The sequence below is a fragment of the Pelobates fuscus genome, chromosome 1 (genome assembly GCF_036172605.1).
Source record: "Pelobates fuscus isolate aPelFus1 chromosome 1, aPelFus1.pri, whole genome shotgun sequence".
Classification (NCBI taxonomy): Eukaryota; Metazoa; Chordata; class Amphibia; order Anura; family Pelobatidae; genus Pelobates; species Pelobates fuscus.
This window is the reverse complement of record NC_086317.1, coordinates 259,398,469-259,422,523: the sequence shown is the minus strand read 5'-3', so window position 1 is coordinate 259,422,523 and position 24,055 is coordinate 259,398,469. Positions and strand designations below refer to the sequence as shown.

The 24,055-nt window shown below is 41.3% G+C and overlaps 1 protein-coding gene across 2 annotated transcripts in view; it reads right to left on the bottom strand.

The window, feature by feature from the left end:
• Positions 1 to 24,055, bottom strand: part of DTX2 (deltex E3 ubiquitin ligase 2) — an 88,447-nt gene that overhangs the window by 4,874 nt on the left and 59,518 nt on the right. For both annotated transcript variants that reach the window (XM_063444576.1, XM_063444577.1), the window contains 4 exons: positions 13,557 to 13,624; positions 7,234 to 7,392; positions 4,278 to 4,439; positions 2,565 to 2,654 (listed from right to left, as the gene is read on the bottom strand). In XM_063444576.1, the coding sequence (XP_063300646.1) occupies positions 2,565 to 2,654; positions 4,278 to 4,439; positions 7,234 to 7,392; positions 13,557 to 13,624 (479 nt within the window). The remainder of the gene's footprint in view (positions 1 to 2,564; positions 2,655 to 4,277; positions 4,440 to 7,233; positions 7,393 to 13,556; positions 13,625 to 24,055) is intronic.

The window sequence follows — 24,055 nt, the reverse complement described above, 5'->3', positions numbered from 1 at the left end:
TGCCCACCTTGAATCTCTCAATTTAATGGTGTGGAAAGTTTAATGGTAATTTGATAAAGAATGGGAAGCAGAAGTTTAGCAAATCTTACAAATAATTTAACCTTGTTCATTAAGACATGTCAAACAAAAGGGTGTCAGGAACAGAGCCTTATTAAAGGCTGCCCAGAACCGTAGGTAGGATGCCAGATTTATGGCACCTTTAAGGAGCCCTGGGCTGTGCTCTGCAAGTGCTGTGTGTATGTGAGGGAGCCTGCGTGTATTATGAGTGCTGTGTGTGGTGGAGGCGGAGAGCTGTATTTGGGGTTGTTTGAGAGCTGAGTGTTGTGTGTGTAGCATCTCAGGGTGTTTTCCTCCTCCTGCTTACCATTCGTTGGTGATCCGGTAAGGGAAAGCTGTGTTCTGCATCAATATTGGTCCAGCAGTCCGTTAATGACTTTGAGTCATTGAGAAGTGTCATGGGACTGCAGGGGAACTCTGAGTGATCTGCACCTGACATTGGTACACATAACAATGCTCCCCCAAACCTGGGCCCTAAGAGGCTGCCTAATGAGTAATCCGGCTATGGTCAGGGAATGCCCGTTTCTGTCAAACCACTTGAAAACAGCTTTCCCAAAACTGCACAGAATTCAAACATAGCACATCGAAACTTGCGATAAAAGCAATTATAACCTGTGACTTTATGAACCTTAAGAACAGCCCTATTGACATGCAGACATTACGAAAAAATATCCATGTATTTTTCAGTGCCAAACAATGAATCATGCGATGTATGTAGCTCTGTCTTCTGTTGCCAGTATAGCCAATAACTGGTGTGTGATTAATGATATATACAATATATATTCCTGAGTAGCAAGTCTGCAGTGATGCTGTATTTACATTGTAAAACTTTATGCAGTTAAAGGACCACTATAGTGCCAGGAAAACACACTTTTTTTCCTGGCACTATATTGCCCTGAGGGTGCCCCCACCATCAGGGACCCCCTCCCGCCGGGCTCTGGGGAGAGGAAAGGGGTTAAAACGTACCTTTCTCCAGCGCCGGGCGGGGAGCTCTTCTCCTCCGATCCTCCTCCTCTCCTCCCATTCGGCTGGCTGCGCGCGCTTTCAGCCGGTCTCATAGGAAAGCATTATCAATGCTTTCCTATGGACGCTTGCGTGCTCTCACTGTGATTTTCACAGTGAGAATCACGCAAGCGCCTCTAGCGGCTGTCAATGAGACAGCCACTAGAGGCTTTGAGGGCTGGATTAACCCATTTATAAACATAGCAGTTTCTCTGAAACTGCTATGTTTATAAAAAAAAATGGGTTAACCCTAGCTGGACCTGGCACCCAGACCACTTCATTAAGATGAAGTGGTCTGGGTGCCTAGAGTGGTCCTTTAACCCCTTAAGGACACATGACATGTGTGACATGTCATGATTCCCTTTTATTCCAGAAGTCTGGTCCTTAAGGGGTTAAAGGGACACTGTATGCAGCAAGACCATTTCAGCTCATTGAAGTGGTCTGGACGCAATGACCCTTTTGCACTTAGTGCTGTAATGTTAAACATTGCAGTTCCAGAGAAACTCTCAGTGGTTGTCTACCATAGAAAAGCATCAACCCAGCACTGAGGGACTTCGGCGCTGTAAAAAGGTGAGTAAATGTAAATAAAGGGTTTTTTAACCCTTCATTCACACAGGCAGGGTGGTGCGAGGGAGGGAGGGAGGAAGCTACAGTGCCAGGAATACAGCTTTATATTCCTGGCACTATTGAATCCCTTTAGAGGGTGAAGGACACTGTACTGCTTACACCCCCCCCCCTCCCCCCACAACATAAGTATGCTGATATTATGTCTCCCAATTATATGCATAGATACTGTGCAGGGCTCAAAGCTCTCCACTAGCCACTGAGAGATGAATATTTAGCCCCAGTCAGTAGAAATTCACTCTAGGCTAGTGTTTCTGACTTGCAGTGGTGATTAAGTTTTAGGCCAGGCTAGTAGAATAGGACTTTAAGTTCTAAGCCTTGCTATTTGCATGTTCTCTGTGTACACTATGTATAGCTTTGTGCGTGGGCACACCTGTGTATTGCAAGTTTAGTGGAATCTGGAAAGAAACCCTCTTTGTGGATTAGGTTACAAGTAGATTCCAAACCACGCGGTTTCTTCAGATCCTGTTTCTACACCCTGAAATCTTTCTTAGACAACCATTGTGTTGTTGGAATTTTGCTTATTGAGAAGTTTCACATAGCTTTGCATATTATACAGGGTGTATTCTGGGAATGTGCTTTTGTGGAAAGATAAGGCTTAGAAATTAGATCTCAGGGTTTTTTTTGCTTTAAAAAATAATAAAACGAGTTCAAGAGATTCAATACATATGCTGCCCTTTGTCATTCTAACATGTTTGTTAAAATAAATTAAAACGGTGAGCAATATCAGGACTTTACTAGTACAGTCAAGAGGCAAGTAATGTGATGTACAGAGATTACAGCATACATAGGTAACAATGCAAATATCAAAGTGAAAAAAGGGTCTACAGATTTAGCTCTGGAAATGCTGTATCCTTGATTGCCAAGCATAATATATTTACCAATCTTCCTTTGCTGCTGTCTGGAATATAACAATGCCGGGGAAAGCCTCTAGCTGAGTAAGGTTTTCCTGGATTTGGGTGTTCAGGACCCTGCCGAAACAGCAAGTAAAGGTTAACATCGTTAAATATGTAAATAAATACATGGAAGCATCATTGATACCATTATATTTTGAGTACACGCTAATGCACAATTTGGGCCACGGGCCACAAAAATAGAGAGCAAATCATAGTTGGTATGCTGAAAGTGAATCTACTGCCATGAAAAACAATGGCATGATTATCAATATAGCTCCAAATGTACCAATTTGTGCACGGCATCTAGAGTAATACAGAACAACCATTTCACATACTAATATATTTAAACCATACATGAGTTTAACTTGCACCACAATGTAAATCAGTTTAGTGTACAACTGTGTTTAATTCTGTGGATATGGCTCTATAATATATTATTCTTTAATTATATATAAAAAAAAAAAAAAAAAATAGTAAAGTATCGAACACCCACACATTATGCTCTATATCGATTAAATATTTAAAGGTACGTTCCCTCTATTTTTTTTCTTCTTCAAATTTTTTGCAAGTGTTTTGACAAAATCCAGGGCTCTTTCATCAGCCTTGACTTGTACCAGTATCCGTCCAACCTTAAACATCAATAATAGGCTGTGTGGGTGAGATAACCCAGTACTTTCAGCTTATTAGTGAAGTTATTATTATACAGATAACTTTTGCATTATCCAAGCTGCAGCAAAGGTGCAAGACTTTTAATCCTAAAAGAGCCACATTCTCAAAAATTGTTTTACAAAAACTAAAAGTTCAGTACTCTAATATTATTGATTATGCACAGCAACCAGTACTGTGACCTGTAGTGGTTATGGTTCTTAGAGTGCCTCAACTTTGGTGCTACATTAAACCAAAAGCCGTTTGTTTCATTTGTTTATCATATAATTGAATTCAATGTTTAATACAGGTCAGTATTTTCTTATAATTTGTAAATACAGTAGCAATAAATGCTGTGCTTACAAGAAAACACATTACTTAATGACATAAAAAGATAGTGCAGTTGACAGGTAACTGGATAGCAGCACAAACATTGCTGTGTAGGCTTTGGAGCCCATCAAAATACAATTAAAATATTAACTAGGGGATAAAGTAGAGTAGAAGCTTTAATTTGATATCAGAAACCATGAAGTGTATGTGAATTACAAGCCTTTATATTCATAATGAATTAGTTCGGTAAACAATAAAGAAAATTGTCATATCCAGGACTTCGATACAAAATGCTTTGCATTTAACATCACCAGACGTTAGATTATCTCTCCAGTGAATTTCTACCGTGCTTGTAGTTCAGTCATCTTCAGCTGATGTTTGTGTCAGGGGATTTTTCTTTCTGTTTTGTCTTTGGCAAATGAAACATATGCCAATTACAAATGGATTCGTGTTAGGTGACTCACATAGGAAAATAAAGTAAATTCCCCTTTCTGGGTCTGAAAACCCATTAGCTGTTTTCACAGCATATATGTATGTTTCTCTCTTTAGTGATGTAAAATACCCCTAGATTAAAGCCAAGAGTCAGTACTTTATCCTGTTAGTCATCATGTCATTTAAAATCCAATGTGCTGGAGTGGAGTCTTAGACAACAATATAAAAAAATCTATCGGTAATCTAGTAGGAGAATTGTTAATTTCATCCCAAAATAAAGACAAACTGTACCTGTGTTCCTGGGGTAATTGTGTACACAATATGGATAGTTCCACAGTCTTGATGGCCAGGCAGAGATTGAGGTATTAGGAAAATCTCCATTTTGCCTTTTGGTTGTGTTCCAGTCTTCTCACCATAGATGGCCTTACATGCGGGACATTGCAAGCTGCCATCCTACAGGTGTGTTTAAAACAAAATCAACTCGCATGAATCATATGACAAGACAAAAAACAAAAGGTCAAGGGTATTATATTGAAAATTATGTCTGATAAAGTGAAAAAACATTTTTTGAGAAGAAAGTAAGAGCTTATGTAACACAAGATCTGCAAATAGATACACACTATATATACATACATACATACATACATACATACATACACACACACACACACACACACGCTGAAACACATCTACAATCATTTTAGCAAACCAGAGCAGTGTGTGTACAACAGTCAATACAGTTTACTAGTGGTTAATAAAAAATAGTTCTAAAAAATGTGTTTTTGTTCATATACTAAATTAGCAACAGTGACAGAAAACAATGGTAACATCTGCATTTATAAGTATAGAATTGAACGTCACAAGCAGATTCACTGACATTTACTCTCAAAACTATTCACTAAAATTTGCAATTCCCTAGTCAATTTCCTACAATTCATGTTAAGGCCAGAATATGAGATCTGGAAATACTGACACACCTGACTTCGGTCTACTGAATCACAATCACATCTAATGTGTTTGGTTATTGGGTTCTCTGTGGTAGATTTGAGTTTTGAGGATTTTGCAGCAATTGTGATCCTGTCCTAAAGCCTGTTACACATGATACTGTGCACAGTCGCATAAACAGCTATGCTCTTTACAGAGTTATTTATTACACACAGCCATTAAGAAGAAAATGGACGTTGTCTGTTTGTGGGTATAGAGGCTACAGTGCGAATATATAGAAAATGTAAATATTTCTGTATTAGTCACCACACATTTCCCAGCTGAAAACACACAAAAGAAAATCATCTATTGAATAGGGATTTGCCATGTATACTCTAGTTTATTTATGTAGGATGTAAAAGAACATTGAGGTGAACTTGCAAAAACTGTAAAGAAAGAATTCTGTGAACTAATCTAGTAGAGCATTATAATGTGCCAGTTCTGTATACCAATTCTTCCTGTCGGGATTGCAGTTTAATTAGTTTACCTACATCCATATCTACAAACCTCTTTAATTATGTGGCTCAGAAATCAGTGTTAATCCTTCAGTAGTCTATAAAGATACTATACAGCAACTAAATAACCATGGAAACAAATGCATGCCAGTAGTAATGAAGATTGTAAATTGCAAGCAGTTTAAAATGCTCTTAAAGAAATACTGCAAATACTTAAAGCACTTCAGTGTGCGAAAGTGCTTTATGTATGTAGACTGTGTTTTGTTTCCCCCCCCTCCTTTTATAAGGGATAATAGGAAACTTCAGTTACCTTTCTCTTAAAGGACCACTATAGTGGCAGGACAACATACTCGTATTCCTGGTACTATAGGGTCTCTAGGTCCCCCGCACCGTCAGGGCCCCCCTCCTGCCGGGCTCTAGGGAGTGGAAGGGGTTAAATCTTACCTGTTTTCCCCCGCCGGGCTCCCTCGGCATGGGGAACTCTCCTCCTCCTTTTTGCCATCATGATTGCGTGCGCACAGCCAGTCGCTGGCGTCTTCTCACTGTGAAAATCACAGTGAGAAGCGCGGAAGCGCCTCTAGCGGCTGTCAATGAGACAGCCACTAGAGGCTGGATTAATCCATAGGTAAACATAGCAGTTTCTCTGAAACTGCTATGTTTACAGCAGAAAGGGTTAATCCTAGATGGACCTGGCACCCAGACCACTTCATTAAGCTGAAGTGGTCTGGGTGCCTATAGTGGTCCTTTAAGAGACCTCCTCCTCACCAGCCAATAGGCTGCTCTTTCATTTCACACTTTTACTATGACAAAATTCAACAAATATTAGAGATCTTGCAAGAAGAGAAGTGTTACAACAAATGCATATCAATTTTCCCCCCTAAAATATTTGCTTATGTCTAACCTATATATATTTATATTTTGTGTTTATTCACTATTGTTATTTTTAGTTGTAACATTTCCAATTAAAGAAACACTCCACACCGCTAAGCACTTCAGTGCTCTAGAGGTTAACAATTGTCCCCTATGTCACACTTAATGGCAGTTTTAGAATGCGACAAGGCTGCACCCTCAAAGTTCTTGATTGCTTTGTGGCCCAGCAAAAAACAGAAGTTTAAGCTTCCTTCTGATGATACCCCAGCAGGTAGAGGGGAGCTGTAGCAAGTGACCCCTTTGCCATGGATCAATGGTAACTTAACCCTTTATTTAATGAGTGGGGTCATCTGGTAGAACGCTCAAGCATTACACACACACACACACACACACACACATACATATATATATATATATATATATATATATATATATATAAATAAACAAATAGATTATTGATAGATTATTATATATATATATATATATATATATATATAAATAATCTATCACACTGTAGTATTCTGTTAAATAAATAAAATGTTCATAAAATCTGCTAGAGAATTTCTTTCAGACCCTTACCTGTTTAAGTAAATAAACATGGTTATTCTGAAGACTTATGAGTATTTACAATCTTTCTGCAACTTCTATAGAGTCTGACTCTTTCAATTAACCAAGGCAAGACTAACTACACCTGCAGCATGTAAACAAGTAAGGCAGACTACAGCACACATTTCTGGGAATAAATAAACACTTAGCACCACAATTCATTGTTCCATAAATGACGAAAGAGGGAGGGAAGGGGAGGGGAGGGAAGGGGAGGGAAGAAGCAGCAATGTTCATTTAAACAAACTAAATCTCTTGCCCCCTAGTTCCTCTCACAAGACCTCAGATTTCATTAGTATTCTAAGGAGGCAATGTTCGAGTGAGTGAATACGCACCTTGTTTCCATTGTTATACATAGCCAGCATGCATAGCTGGTGGAACACATGACCACAATTCTTTAATTTTCCCACTGCCGCAGGCTTGATGGTTTTGCTTTCTGAAGAATCAGCATAGCCTGATTGAGAGTTCAGTGTTTCCATGCAGATGATGCAGTCCTTGAAAAGAAAAATCTGAATCATTAAGCCAGTACAAATTACCCTTGTTTTAACAAATTTCTTCATCAATTGGAATATATACATTTCAAAAAGCTACAGCTTTATTTGCTATGAAATTGGACCTTATTTTGGACCCTTAACCTTCTATTAAAAAAGAAGTTTAAAGTGCTTGTAGACCATATATTTTCTTTGCCGCTTTGCCATCACCATGCCAGTAAGTCCCAACTAAGTCAAAAATAGTTTCTGCCAGCAATTCTACTACAGGGTATAAATGGACTTTTATTATGCTTTTTAAAGTGACACCAATCCAAGATAGTGCACATCATAACCACTACCACTGATTGTAGGGGTTACAAGGTATATACCATAATTTTCTCTCAAACCATAATATTCAGCAGTTAAAATTTTAATTCATAAAATATCTTGTTACTGCTGAATTGTAGATCAATGTAGCCAAGATAAACTATTGGCAGCTGTTTTGACAAATAATGACAATTTGGTTTGTCAACAATCCCTTAAATAAATTGGGAAGCACTTTAAAGTTTCTTTATTATTTTTATTAAATGTAGCAATGAAATAATTATACACATGGATATTTAAAAGGGATTATTGAACTTTGCTCATGCACCGTTTAAAATCAACAGATAATGGTTTTCAGTAAACTATTTTATGTATGAAATTGAGTGCAATTCTTTCTATGCACATATGGTTTAAAAAAAAAAAAACACAGTGGATGGTCAGCACATGTACAAAACTATAACTTTTTTACTAAAATAAAAATTCCAATTTAATTTAAAATTTAAGGTCAACATTCTCTAGATTAGCTATGCGTTCAGTCTAGCTACTCTGGCTTTCAGTTTCAAATTGACTTGGAATTATCATGTTGGTGAATAACCCTATAGATATTTAGTTACTATCCTTTTTAGCATACCTCCCAAGTGCCCTGTTTAGGAGGTTCAATCCCTAATTTGGGCCCAAATCCCTCTGTCTCTTTTTATCCTAATATTCCTTTTTCTGGAAGCGCCATTTTGTTGGCATGTGCATAGCAGTGCTTCACAGCAATAATACTCACAATATTGTTTCTTTGAAGGGACACTATAGTTACCAAAACAACTTTAGTTTAATCAAGCCGTTTTTGTGTATAGATCTGAAGTCTCACTGCTCACATCTGCCATTTTTGTGCAATCAATTTGTTTGTTAATTTAGCCCTAGCTAGTGGCGTACATACTGCGGTCGCAGCTGTGACCGGGCCTGTCACGCTAGGGGGCTGGCCGCCCTGCGGACCCCCGCTGCCACGTTTTGGGGCCGCATGTTAAGGGGTCCATCGGGTGGCCCATACTGTCAGGGCCATCCGATGGATATGGATCAGGGGGCCCGGTCAGCACTGGACACTTTAACAGCGCAACCGGGCCCCTGTGATTACAGAGACCGGGCCCTCTGTGTAATCTATCCGATGGATATGGATTATCAGGGGGCCCGGTCAGCGCTGGACGCTTTAACAGCGCCACTGGGCCCCCTGTGATTACATCACAAGCTGGGAGGAAATGACACTCCTCCCAGCATACAGAGAGCCCAGCCCGCGCGGGAGGAAGAAGGAGGGAGTCAGAGTGGGAACTCTGACTCCCATCAGGCTGAGCCACCACTGGACCCCAGGGAAAGTCACAAAGGTAGGAAACAGGAAACATTTTGTGTGTGCGTGTGCGTGGAGGGGAGGGGAGGGAAGGGTGAGGGGCCCACGGATTAAGTGTGCGCCACTGGCCCTAGCTACACCTCACCTGGATGTGACAGACACAAACTGCTTGGGAAAAATGGTTTCACTTTCAATCAGATGTTAACTTACTTCTGAAGTTTGTATCTCTTGCTCTGTAAATTGAACTTTAGTCACACACAAGAGCCTTCTGCAAGGTCTAGCAATCTATTAACAGTGCAGGAGATATGGAATTCTAAATTAAACAGACTGTGCAATAATGGTAAACAATATATCTAACTTTACAAGAAGTGTTTAGGAAGGCTGTGCACATTATATGCAGTGAGGTGTGAGCAAGGATGCATAAACAAACAGGCAGTCACTAGAGGTGCATCTTGCATTTACACAGTTCAACTCTGGAATTGCATGCTGGATGTCCACACACTTTGCATAAAAATAAAAACAAACAAAAATTAAATTAAATAAAAAAAACCCAAAACATTGGAAAACATTGATTCAATGCTTTCCTAAAAGGAAAGAAAGATTGCCGTGATGTTGCCGTCGCCGTGACCGAGTGCGGAGAGACCTCACTACTGGAATCAGGTAAGTGAAGACTTTTTTTTAACCCTTTCTTGACTGCGTGGGTTTGAGGGAAGTGCACAGGCAGAGGGACACTATAGTGTTAGGAAATAATTTTGTATTCACGATAGTGTTCCATTAAGCTAAATTTGTTTTGGTGACTAGTATCCCTTTTTAAACTACAATAAATGTGTTAAGAAATCAGTCTGTAACTTTAGCAGCCACAATCACTGTGATACCTAAACCAGGTAAAAACCCAGAAAGCTGCAATAGTTACTGACCAATTTCGCTCCTTAACGCAGATGTGAAACTCTTCACCAAAATCATCGCCACAAGACTACAAAAATACGTGCCGCGCCTAATCCTCCCTGACCAAACAGGTTTCGTGCCAGGCCGGGAAGCCAGGGACTGCACCCTAAGGGCGTTTTCCATAAAGGCATTGCCCCTTAAAGAGAGAACAGAACTACTAATGCTCTCCACGAACGCCGAAAAGGCATTTGATCGGGTAACGTGGAGCTTCAGGATGGCAACGCTACATAAGGTCGGCCTGGGGAGATGAATGAGGCGCTCTACACTGACCCTAGTGCCAGAGTACGGGTGAATGGCGCACTCACAGACAGCTTTACCATTCACAATGGCACTCAGCGGGGCTGCCTGCTGTCGCCGCTCCTGTTTGCCCTTTCATTGGAACCATTCCTGGACAGGGTAAGGCAGACACCAGAGATCCGAGGGTTTAGACACAAGGACCAGGAACATAAGGTAGCCGCATATGCGGACGATATGCTCTTTTTTGTGGACAGCCCTCTCAGCTCAATGCCGGCTTTGATGACGGAATTCGATACCTATGGCCGGATATCAGGGCTGAAGCTTAACCAAACTAAATGCGAACTGCTGAACATAGCGACCCCAACGGCTGTGAGAGAACAGATCAAACGCGGACATCCCTTCCACTGGTGTACAGACCAGATGCGCTACCTGGGAATTTGGATCCCCAGCAACCCAAAAGAGCTATATACCAGGAACTACACCCCCCTCCTACGCACAATACTGCTCGACCTGAAAAATTTGAACTATGACCACATATCTTGGCAGGGACGCATAGCAGGGATTAAAATGAATATCCTACCACGGCTGCTTTACTACTTCAACACCATTCCCTGGCACATACCCCCAGAATTTTTTGCGACACTTAAAACAGCGGTGATAAAATACGTCTGGAAGGGGGAGAGAGCAAGACTCAGCTACGACAAACTATGCCTACCTAAAACTTGGGGCGGACTAGCATTACCAGACGTCCGCAAATACTTCCAGGCAGCAGTTCTACAGCGGATCAGAGACTGGCATACAGCGTCCAAAAACAAACTATGGGCTGCCCTAGATAGGGAAAGCACAAACAAGGCTCTCCGCACGTATATCTGGCAAGGCTCGACAGACGCGGCACCAAAACTGGGCAATGAATCGCCCATTGTACAGACGCTAAAGACGTGGTCTTCCCTGAGGCGGAACAAACATATCTCTCCACAACCGAGCCCCTTGATCCCGATAACACTCACTTTGAGATAGGTGGGGGACTACACCGATCTGCATGGCCGATAGAGGGAGACAGAGAATACATCCCGCTGACCGAGGTCCTGAGCAACACAGGGCTGAGAAACTTACGCGAGTGGAGCACGGCAACGCAACAGACGTTGATGCACAGATTTCGCTACGCACAATTGAGGCATTTTTACTACAACCTCCCCAACAGAGAAGCGATACACAGGGAGCAGACATGGTTTGAACACCTATGTGTGACCAATACCGGCGCAGATGGTAGAGTATCATGCATCTACCAGCAGTTGATCACAGGAGACCACACAAGGAAAAATGCTTTAAGAGACAATGGGAAGAGTTAACAGATAGGACATACACAGAGGCACAATGGGAACAGATATTAATATTACAGCACAAAAGCTCCATAAGCACAAGGTATCAAGAGGTCAACTTTAAGCTAATCTCTCAATGGTATAGGACCCCATCTCTACTACACAGAATATTTAGGGGAACCGCAGATACATGCTGGAGATGCGAAACCCAAACAGGCACCATACGGCACATCTAGTGGGACTGCGCGCTGATTAAGCCGTAATGGGAGGACATAAAGAGAGAAATTACGACAATCTTGGGAGAAATACCAGAATTTAGCATAGAAATGGTTCTACTACACTACACGGAAGGCTCGATAGCCCAATACAAACGATCGATATTAAGACACCTGCTTAACGCAGCAAAGGCATCTATACCAGTCAGATGGAAACAAACCCATCCACCGACCATTGCAGAGCGGCTACAGAGAGTTGAGGAAATACACACAGCGGAGGCGCGGTACGCATAACTACTAGGGAGAAGCACCAAGCATGTCGACATCTGGACCCCATGGTATGTTTATCTCTCACGTCCCAGAACTTAGGGAGACACGAACACACAACACAGCACCTGGGGACTTGGGAGGCGCGCCTCGACACGTTATCCTCCACCCCCTTCCTCCCCCTCGCTCTACTCTACCTACCACATCATATTCCCGTAACTTTTTTGAGGGACTACGTAAATGCGGTGTGACTTGCGTCCGAGGAGGCCAGAGCCAGGAGGACCCGAACACGCTGACGCATGATATCTAGACATGACACGAAGCAACGCACATGGACACAATATATCGACTTAAACAAAGGCCGAAAGACAGAGGTAGGATGGGAACAGACACATGGAGAACCAATTTCCAAGACATGACACAACAAACTGACCGGAGGATAGGAGCTGAGCATTCGCTCTATGGCAAATCAGGGCGACTGGATGCAGACACAACCCATATCTGAACAGAGAGTTTATAGGAGAATCCGGGTTGAAGCTGAGATTTGGGGAATCGCTTTCTAAAAAGTGACGTGTAAGGAATTGGAAACTGACTCGCAACATTGATTCCAAACTACTAGAGTTAGATAGGTGAAGAAGACCTTAACCTTAGCTTCATAACCTATGTGTCACATCTCTCATAATATTGACGCTCCTGCCTTCATAAATTACAAGTCATATTTCTTAGCATTGATGCTCCTACCTTGTTTTCCGTCAGACCTGTAGGCTTAACTATACAGCGGTAATCTATAGTACTGCAGCAATTCATCATTTCTGTTCAGCCTGTTATTATCAAGTTTGTCTATGTTTAAACAGTGCTCACAGTCACACCAATGTTAAACCTGTATGCATCTTAATGAACGCTGTGATGGCGCTTGACGAAAACCACGTAACCAAAGAACACAAATGCTACATATCTGTACCACTATTCAGCATGTTTAAGTGCGCTTGTACGCTGTTGTGGCGTTTGTATATGTTTTTGTACTCAACTGCGCGACAAAATAAAGAATTTACAAAAAAAAATAAATCAGTCTGTGTAAATAAATGACATTTTAATTCCATAAATTGTTATTAGTAAGTCACCTAATAATTTCTCATAACAGTCGTACGCTTGGCACACTCCCCTAAAGCGTCCCTCTTTGTTGGTTTAAAATGTTGGGAGGCATGAGTTAGGGTAAACTGTTAAAATAAAAAAAAGTTATGAACAAAGAGCAATTCTGCAGAAAACGATTATTTTAAATGGAAACCAAATGTATGTGCGGATTGCTCAAAAATGCCTGCATGCCTTTTGGCAATACCTGTAATCCAATCCCTGTACTTTGGTAATCACTGTATCCAAAATGCATTATATTTGTTCCCAAAGTTTCCAGTAGTGTTATTAAATCTATGGAACAAAACCTATAAACATTGAGCATGCTGGGATGTATGCAATAGAAGGGTAAGTATAAAAATCAAAAGCTGCTTTTTATGGCAAATCGGGTAATTGCTATATACATTTTCCATAATACTATACCTCATCAGATGGTTTTTCTACATTTTCAAGGTATTTCTTTACAACTTGTTCTGGCTCAACAGGACCTCCTAAAATAAAAATATTCTTATTGATAAAACAGGTTTTGAAAGAATGAAAAACTGTATATACAGATTAAGAGCCACGGAATCAATTTATAGATAGCAACTATATGGCTTGGAAAGAATGTGGTGCATAATACTTAACCATTTGGTACCAGACAGAAATTAGCAGTACTTTACACACCTATGTGTCAATCAGATGCAGGCATCTACAAGTAAGCTACAAACAACTCACATTCATACACAAACATATACATATCTACATAACATACAGAATCCAGGGTGGTGCTCACTCTACTATAAATAAGCTTCAAAGCCCCCAACCAATGGGCATTTAGTACAGTCATATACTGCATAAGCCTGCCTGAATTTCCTTTTTGATGAACTACTTTGTGTGCTTCACTGTAAGTTTTTATTTTTTTATTTTTTATAAAGGGGATGGCCCTGAATCTATATAGGACAAGGAACAATCTTAAGTTAAAATATATTTTAAACATGAAAATGAAACATTCTCTTTGTGCATTAATATATTTATAAAGTCAATACATAATTTATCTGATAAATTACATTATAAAGATACACTCTAGAATCATAACTATTGAGCCGGTGCGCGGCCACCTAGTGCGCACCGACCCGCGGGCCACACAGCGCAATTACATAGTAACCGGCAGGAGGGGATGCACTCATCTCCTGACGGTCACAGAATGTAGCATGGCTGAGCAGGCAGACCGTGGGTAGAGGAGCTTCTGTTCCCCTACCCGGTCTGACAGGAAGTGCTCACAGAGCACAGAACTGCTTCCTGTCAGAACGGGTACAGTGAGCAGGAGCTCCTCTGCCTGCTGAGCTACACTACAGCAAGGTACAGGGAGAGATAGGGGGTGGATGGGGGGGACGACGAATGGACACAGGGGGGCTGGGAACAAATTGGACACATTGGGGCTGGGGGGGAACTAATGGGACACGAGGGGGTATAGGGACCTATCGGGGGGACTGAGGGAGATCAGGCACGTGGAGGGTTGGGGGGGGGGAATGGATTTAGAAACATGGAGGGAAGGGGGCTAATGAGACACATGTAAGGCTGGAGGGGGTGGAATGAGACACGGAGGGCTGGGAGGGTGCTATAGTGACACAGAGGGCTGTGAAGGAACTAATGAGACACAAGGAGGGGCTGAGTGAGCTACTGAGACACATGGAGAGCTGGGGGGGATGGATTGATACAAATAGAAGTCTGGGGGGATGGATTAGAAGCATGGAGGGGTGGCGGGCGTAATGATACACGTGTAAGGCTGGAGGGGGGGGGGAAATGAGACACATGGAGGGGCAGGGGAGTAAAAAAAAAATAAAGACCAAGGGATCTGGGGAGAAAGACAGAGGGGCTGGGGAAGGGGAGAATGTTGAGCATCTCCACGCTCTGCATGGAGACACTGAACGCTCCCCAAAGAGATGCATTGAGTCTCTATGAGGAGATGCTGATTGGTGCGATGAAGCGCAGCATTTTGCCACACATGCGCAATAGCCTCCCAATGCTTTCCTGTGGGAATTAAATTGGTGTTGACTGAGATCATCCAGTTGTAAACCAAAGTAAAGAGCACACTCTTGTTACTTCAAAATAAGCAAGATAACGTCATTTTTTACTGCTGTGCAATAACACACATTCACAATTTCAATCCAATTACAAAAAACTTTCCTTAATATGTCAAGGTAGTTATACTGAAACATTGATTATATGCAAATGCACGTCTGCTTACAACAAATCCACTCTTGTTTATTTTGAAGCCCTATGAGTGCTTTCTTTCACATTTCAGAGATAGTTTTCAGTTTTTTTGCTTCCATATCTGCACACTATGCTGGTGCGATGCATTATAGGGCTGGTATAGAATTTTTTTCCAGGGCGGCTTTTCATTCCCAGTCTGACCTTGTATGAAATGACACTCTAGCAACCATGAATACCATAGTGCCATTCACTGATAATCTTTCAAAAACATTTATGAATGGTTTGACATTTACCTGGCTCTGTCAGATGCCTGTGCTTCTCACCAATACTCCAACATTATTAGTTGACCAAGTGTCAGCTGATGACTCTCTGCCAATTAATTCGGTCTAAATCTTGTATGAGTGGATATGATAATGCAGCTTTATCAGACACAGAGAAATAGTCTGTAAACTGTTTATCACAAGACAGTATGGCACTCCTGGCACCATAACCACTACTGCCTGCAAGTGATTATGATGCCCAAATAGTCCTTTTAAATACTTTTGGAGATGCTACCGTGGGTGTAAAGATTTATTTAGAAGTTAGAACAAATATAGCACTATAAAAACCACTAACAAAAATTAGAATGCTCGCTTGAACCCACGTCATTTAATATGCCATCTAAGGAGAGTCTTTCAAGGCTATTCAATGAAATGATTGTCAGGAACTCACACAGAAATACCAAAATAGGTCCTACTTCCATAACGACAAGATAAATACTAAAATAAGCAAAACGTATTTGTCATCCAGCGCCGGGTCAAGCTTCCAGCGCTGCTAGGTACTCCCCGTTTGACGTCACAACTGCCATGAAGGGAGACAAATGCTTCCCTTTGCAGGAAGATAATTATGTCCATTGCCAGACTGAAGTGCACTCAGACTACAGAAATTTGCACAGAATTGACATTGCAGTCTGGAGTTACGAGCTACTAAAGTCCTGTGTGCTTGGGGTGTACGGAGCACCAGGCACAAAAGTGCAAATATATCTGGATGTGCAGCAATCCAAGCAAAAACACTGCACATACAGACTCCTACCACCACTTGTTAAAGCAGAAGTAGTCATGGTGGTTAGAATAACCCTTTATTTACCAACCTGGTTAGAAAAATTAAATTAAAGCCAATGAGGGTCAACACGTCCACCATCTTATTACACGGGAGGTCTTTAACCTCACTTATACCCCCACCTGCCATGCAGCAATATACAGCAAGCAGCCAGCGGCTGCGAACTATAATAATAAACTAGTGACAGGGTAGTGACAGCATAAATTGTACACATTACCTGAGTGGCTGCAGAGGTACCAGGCTTTAAGTGCTAGTAGACACCCCTTTCTGGTTACCTGCTTGAAAACGGTTTCATAAAAACCTCAGAAATGGTACCCAATGAATCTCTGCACCATAAGCACTATAATGGGCTGCAGTGGTTACACAGTTTAACAAGCTCCTTTAATGCTTTAATTTGAATAATTCTTACTACTAGGCTAGTTTCACACAATCTTTTAACCCCTTAAGGACACATGACGTGTGTGACATGTCATGATTCCATTTTATTCCAGAAGTTTGGTCCTTAAGGGGTTAAAGGAACACTCCAGGCATCATAACCACAGCAGGGCCATGTCAGCTGACAGAGTTTGCCAATCACTCTCAGCCAATGAGCTAAAATAAGTGAAGCCTTGTATCGAAAGGCTTAGCTCAGACAGATATCTTTTGGCTTTGTGTTAGACGTATTGAAGACGGGAAGCAGCACCAAATGAATCTCAGGTAATAAGTCAAATGGTTTTAAATCTCCTGTCAGTGTAAACCCTACAACAATCTGTTGAGCTTGCTGAGGTGCTTCAGAGGTTAATAGGTCTTCTCTTCAAGAGAAATCACACTTATAAAGTGACCTGGTGGCAGCATCACAACTGGGAGAGAAGCATTGCAGACACAGTGTAGCAATTTGCTCACAAGTCCATCACTGTAATGCTTCTCTATAAGAATCTCTTTCTGTTGGCAGTACTGATGATCTTATGGCAAACAGAGGTGAGCTGTGATTAGAGGTATTATATTTAAGGGCAAAGAATTAATTTGCATACAACATAATACATAAATGTATTTTTTTTTGGTCAGAAGTTATTCATGTACTAACTGACTTTGGTGGGGTATCTGCCACAGCACTCACTCTTACCTAATTAGGTACCATGGTAATTAACTTTGTATAATCTATTAAGTACAATTTTATACTTATGCCCATATTCCAACATTGCTTTAGACACACTGCAAACTACAGATGCCAACCGCCTCGAATTGCTGGGACAGACTCGCATTTGGGTGCAGTCACCCAGGAAAGATAGGTCCCAGGGACCGGTCACACATTTTGAAATCTGCTGGGAGATCTCAAAATGTAGGATGGAACTGATGAGTAGGTTCATGCCCAGATCACAGAGCTCTCTGCATGTACTGCTTGAGGGTGCATGCTCTTTAGGGGCACAATCGCTCCTTCACAATGCATCCGGCTCTCTAGTCACCTCCACTCTGGAAGGCGGGCAGAGAATATTGGTAGGTTACATTATATAATAAACACATTTATCAAGTTAAAGCAGTTTATTAAGTTATCAAAATCAGCTAATCAACTTTAAGCACACATTTGGCTTTATTTATGATTATTTCTTCTGTAAAATCTTTCACTTGATCGGCCCAATGCCCATCATTCATTGCCATGCCAATTAGTTGTTGCAACTACAATTCCCATCAAATCATCTTACAGAAAGGATTTTTATCCTATGGAAAAAACTATTGACTAAAACAGGGATCTCAAACTTTTATCCAAACTACTATACTTATCACACCATCTATTGGGGCCAGAGTTTGAGATCCATGGACTAAAACATGCACAATCCTGGTGCTGACAAAATATAAAGATGAAACAAAAAAAAAAAAAAAAAAAAAAAAAATTTATTCAGACAGTGGAATAAAGAAAGAAGGAAAAAACAAACAAAAAAACAAACACTTTTTTGCCGATAATGCTGTTTTGAGTAAAGGACATTACAATACAGAACTATTTCAACAATTGTGTGTTCACCTTATGGTAGTATTACTTCTTACTGCCCAGATTTTTGGGCCAGTCCATGCCGTGTGCACTGTGCCCAGCTTTGTAGCCTGTTTTGCTTTGCTATAAGGCTCCTGCATCACCATAATTTGTTCCCATCCTACCTGCAAGGCTTCATTTTAAAGTCAATTGAGTAAATAGAAGAAGTATGTCATCACAACATATACTCAATGCTTCCCTTGGAAAGCAGCCTTTCCAATTAGTTTTAAATCCCTATGAAGCTCAAGATTAGCTGTAATCCTATATTTACTCACTGTATTCCATGGTCAAACTGTATTCTAACACGTCCAATTGTATCTCATGGCAAAGAGATATACTTTTGGTTTCAGCTTTGCTGAGCAAGATTGTACTTGTAGAATGTATATTAGTTTGTTGCCTGTCTATATGTCGGCTATAAACTGTGCACCTCCACTCTACAGTTAAACACCAAAAAGCTGCTTATTCCTTAACCATCCAGACTCCAAACTGTTTTGTTTGTTTTTTGTCAATCAATATTTTATTAAGGCATGTTATGACAAGTAGTAGAATTCAAATGATGACAGACACTTGGTTAGAAAGCAGGTCACAGATAATCCTATACATTATGCCAACAGAGAGAGAGTCAAACAATACTTAGTAGGTGCACACTGGGAAAAAAAAAAAAACAGGCTTCGTGCACAAATGCCCCTTTATAGTAGTATAAAGTAAGTACAAAAAAAAGTGATACTGCAATCATAAACCTCATACCACAAGACTATAAAATGTGATAATTATTGAAACAGTTGAGTAAACTAGTGCTTAGATGATCAGCAAATTAGGGTAATAGCCTAATAAGGAGTGTAAAATGTTAAGATGTCGGTCATGCATTATAGAAAATTTAAAAAGATTGAAAGATTACATGTTGAGTGGCATACGTTGAGGTGAGCCTAATGCGGAGCTTGCATCACTTCAGGAAAACTAGTGGAATGATATAATGCAGGGCTTAACAAACAGCTTAATGTAGTGGTTCTGGTGTCTATAGCCTGTCCCTGCAGGCTTTTCAATGTATGCACTGCTTTTCAGAGAAAAGGCCATATTTTCATTGCTGCCTAGTAACACCTCTAGTGCCAGTCACTCAGACGGCCAATAAAGATGCTTCCTAGTCCAACTCTGTATGGAGCAATTGTTTCAATGTATCTCTATGAGTAGATGCTGATTGGCGCAGTACAGCATTTTCCTATGGATCAAGATTGCTGATCTCAGTCAATGGAGGTGGGGCCAGCAGTGGCAAGACCATCACAGCATGGGAAAATAGAGGCGGGTCAGTCACTTAGGCAGACACACCCACTGACACACCCAACTTGCAGGTTCTTTAGGCCGCAGTTAACATTGCAATAAAGTCCCAATATCTCAACACCCATTGGAACTTGCTGTATATTTTTGTGAGAGCCGGACCATGGTCAACGTGTCAGGCATCAGGTAACTTGGGAGATGGTCCTTAACCCCTTAAGGACCAAACTTCTGGAATAAAATGGAATCATGACATGTCCCCTTAAGGGGTTAAACTCTGCAAGTGAGGCATGTGCTGCATGTGGCTTCAGGCCATCGTAGGCCTCCTCCTCTTTCATTGCTACTAGATGGCTGGTTGGCAAAGAAAAGGTATCAATTGGCAGGTGAGATCTTCTCCAGAAAGATTCCATTGGGTGAGTAGCAGTATCTGTAGGCCAGTTACCGGTTGTTTACCAAAAACTTGTTCACTGCACCAGAGCTGCTTAAGATGGCATCTGGTTAGCGTGTGTCAAGCTCCGCTCACAGACTCCAAAGTTTTTGTATGGTCCAGCCTGTATGCTGTATGACCCCCCTGGCTGCTGTTAAGAGTTTGGTAGGCAGAGCCCAAAATGCAGTAGGAGGCTAAGTCAAAATCAAGGCAAGATACTGACAAGGATGAGACAAAGGCCAGAGGTCAGCATTCCCAGACGCTTCACAGCCTGGCATACTGCAGAGGGAGGAGGGACGGAGCGAGAGGTGAGTGCAGGGCAGAGAGGAGGTCTGACAATTGCAGTGTCACAAATTCCTCTAGATTACTAAACCATAAAGCTCAATTCAAGTCACCAACTTTAAAGGGGAGAAGTCACGTCTCACGTATTGGCCTTTTTCACGAGATGCTCATTTTCTTTCAAAATGTAGAATAAAAATTTACTATTGACACAAACAGAAGCCAATTATGTCCTGCTACAGCCAGAGCACACAATAAATTGGAAGCGGGCAAACTGAGCTGATTCTCCTCCTCTCTAAATGCAGACTGACAAGTGTAAATAGCAAAGCTTAGAACAGCGGTTGACATGAAGCCAAAACTGAGGCACTCTATTTCTCATGAGCTAAAAACAGCAGTGAGGATTTCTATTTTCCTTCCCTCACAAATATGTCAAATATAGGTGATAAGTAAACATAATATTCAAAATCCAGGGAAGTGACCATTCCCCTTTAAGATTACTCTTTATTTCTGGAAAGAGAGTCACATTCCCTCTATTGTGCTTGGGCAGTCTAGAACTAATGTGCTCATTGGACATTGGGTAAGACAGGACCATGACATGCCAGAACCAAGTACCTGAGACAGGTCTAAAAACAAAGTGTTCACCGAATACTAGGGCTCATCTTTAAAAAGAAGATGTTTGCCAAGGTGAAACTGTGATGACAATGTAAAACGGGCATATAAAATGATAATGTAGGAGAAGTATAGGAAATGGGAGCTGGAGAAGGATGTATTTTGAATTCGGGTAATAGGGGGTATGTATAATAGGGATTAAATGAGACACAAGACTATGATATATAGATAGATAGATAGATAGATAGATACTCAATGTTTTTTCTTTGAGCAGATTGTTTTCCAATCCCGTACAGCTCACTTGACCACAACACATGGTATTAAGCAAAATAGATGGTAGGAACCGCACTCGTTCCCATTGGCCACGGGTGCTCCAGAGCAGGACCAGCAATCCCAGAACAATAGGTAAAAAAGAAAAACTCACAGGCACTCCGAATTCAAGCCGCAGGCAGTTTTATTGTAACAGAATGCTACTTGCATTCTGTTACAATAAAACTGCCTGCGGCTTGAATTCGGAGTGCCTGTGAGTTTTTCTTTTTTTTCACAACACATGGTGTGACTGACATCATGCATTTTGGGGACCACAAATATCAGGACAGTACCGAAACATGCAATCTGCCTAAGATTAGTGGTAGTAAAACTCCAGTTCAGTAGCCATTTTTTTAATCTGCCAACAAAAATTCAGTAGTCCAGATATTCTAATAGTCTCTAGCTAGGAGTGGGGCTGTGGAGACAGGGACTAAGTGATACTGCCTTCCTGGCGAATCTCCCGGTATGAAATTACCAGGAGAGGAGCTCAATGAAAAATAGCAGTTGCTGCCCATGAGTGTAACACACACCGTACACACAGATAGCTGCAGGACCTCTATCACTCAGGTTTGGCTCAAGTTTAAAATAACCCATTTCCAGATAAATATATCTTTCCTGTAGTGCTGTAGTGATGAAGGTGCCAGGAGTTTGACAAAAGTGTGAATCCTTCCTAGGTGGTCTGCTGGTGCTGGTCACTTAAGTTTGTGAAAGATTAAAGCTCCTATTAGAAGCAACTCTGCCATGCAGGCTCAGGTCACTGGCTCAGAGAATCGGAAATTGCTCCCAGCTAAGCCACCACCACTTACAGCTATCAGAGAGGCAGGGACCAGTGCTCAGCGAACCCCAAGTAAAAAGTGATTAAATAGTTTGATCACTTACATTGGAGTGGCACCATAACCAATATAGCATGCTGTAGTGGTTATGGAGCTCGGAGTGTTCCTTCAAGGGTTTCATCTTAACTGACTAAATAGTACATCAGAAATGTAATATCAGGATGTGAAATTAATTCTCTATATACAAGTATCATAATCTTCTGTTGTATTGGTTATTGGACTCACAATCAGATCATGTAATACTGAATAATAAAAGAAAACAAGATGGCTATACAGCCTCAATCTTTTTTACTCAGAATCTTATATTTTAATTGCACCCGAGATCGACTAGTATAAACTCATATTCACAGTAGAAACCCATTTAATATAAGATTTAAAGCTGCACTGTCATGCCGAACTTACCTTTCCCTAATCGCTTCCTCTTCTCTTCCTCTCTCAGGAGCGGTTGTTCATTTCTTCCCGTCTGCTCTAGTTTTCTTTAAAACATAAGACAAAGTAGGGACTATTTTGTCTTATGTATATTTCTTACACCTGACCAGCTATGACCAGCAGAGGAGCAACGTGTGCTTTCCTGTGGTCAGAGATATTTTCCCACAATTCTCACCTCTCCTCCATGATCTCGCAATGCCTCCTTTCACTATTCCCGAACTTCCTGTCATTTAGACAGAACGCCAGCAAAACCAACGAATTTCATCCTAACAGAATGAGAACAGTTTGTTCATTCATGTTAGGACGACAAATCGGTACTTTTAGGTCGGTTCGAAATTTAATTCTAATGAATGAAATTCCGATCCGTGCTGCAGCCGTTTAATAGATAGCTCCCTAATTCCCACGGTATCAGGGAGCTATCTACCAAGCTTGGTCTTTCAGCCAACTTTACTTATACGAAGTAAAAATTACTTTGTATTAGTAATTAATCTGCCCCTACTCGCTATATTGCGAGTAGGGGCATGTCTAGTAAACAGTGAGCAGCCTGCTTACTGTTGTAAAAAAAAAAAAAAAAAAAAAATGATTTCAATCTCCCTTATGCTAATATGGGGGTCATATTGACTCACATACAATGAGGGAAGATATGGGGGGCTTAGGAATCGAGAGAAAAAAAGGTAATGGGGGGGGGTCTACAGGCATATAAGAGTTACTAGGGGGGAGGGGAAATTAGATGTAGTGGAGTAGGGAGGGGGTTTTAAAAAAAAAAAAAAAAACAGATGCGGCCATGACAGTGCCGCTTTAAAAGTGTAACATAGGCTCTGCTGAATACAAAGTAACACATTTAAGCTACATGGGAAATTTACCATGTGGTTTGACATGCAAAACATCAATTATCCTTTGTAGCAGCTCAAATCTATACAATGGGTGAACTGTGAAATCACAGAACCAACATTTTTTTTTTTTTTTTTTTTTTTAATTAAAAAGGGACACTATAGTCACCTGAACAACTTCAGCTTAATGAGGTTGTTCAGGTGAGTGCTACAGCTCCCTGCAGCCTTTTTCTTGTAAGCACTGTATTTTCTGAGAAAATGCAGTGTTTACATTGGAAGCTTGGAACACCTTGTTGCAGTCAATCAGACGGCCATCAGAGGGACTTCAGAGTTCAGAGGCCCTAAAAAGGCCTCATTCACGTCTGACGTATTCACGCATGGGTGAATACTTCAGACGGGCTATCAGCACACAAAGCACTGTGAACGCGCTTTGTGTGCTGAGGCTGTCAGCACTGCTGTGGGAGTGGCTTCAGCTGACGACCGAACCCACAGGGACTCTTTCTGGCCACAATGGTGGGGGCCCTAAAAATAACAGGGTCCCCCCCCTCCCCCCTTTGTATTTAGGGCCCCCACCCACCGCTCAGGGGTGGGGGCTGGGGGGGGGGGGGGGGGGAGTTCGTTTTAGGGCCCCCTCCTTATTG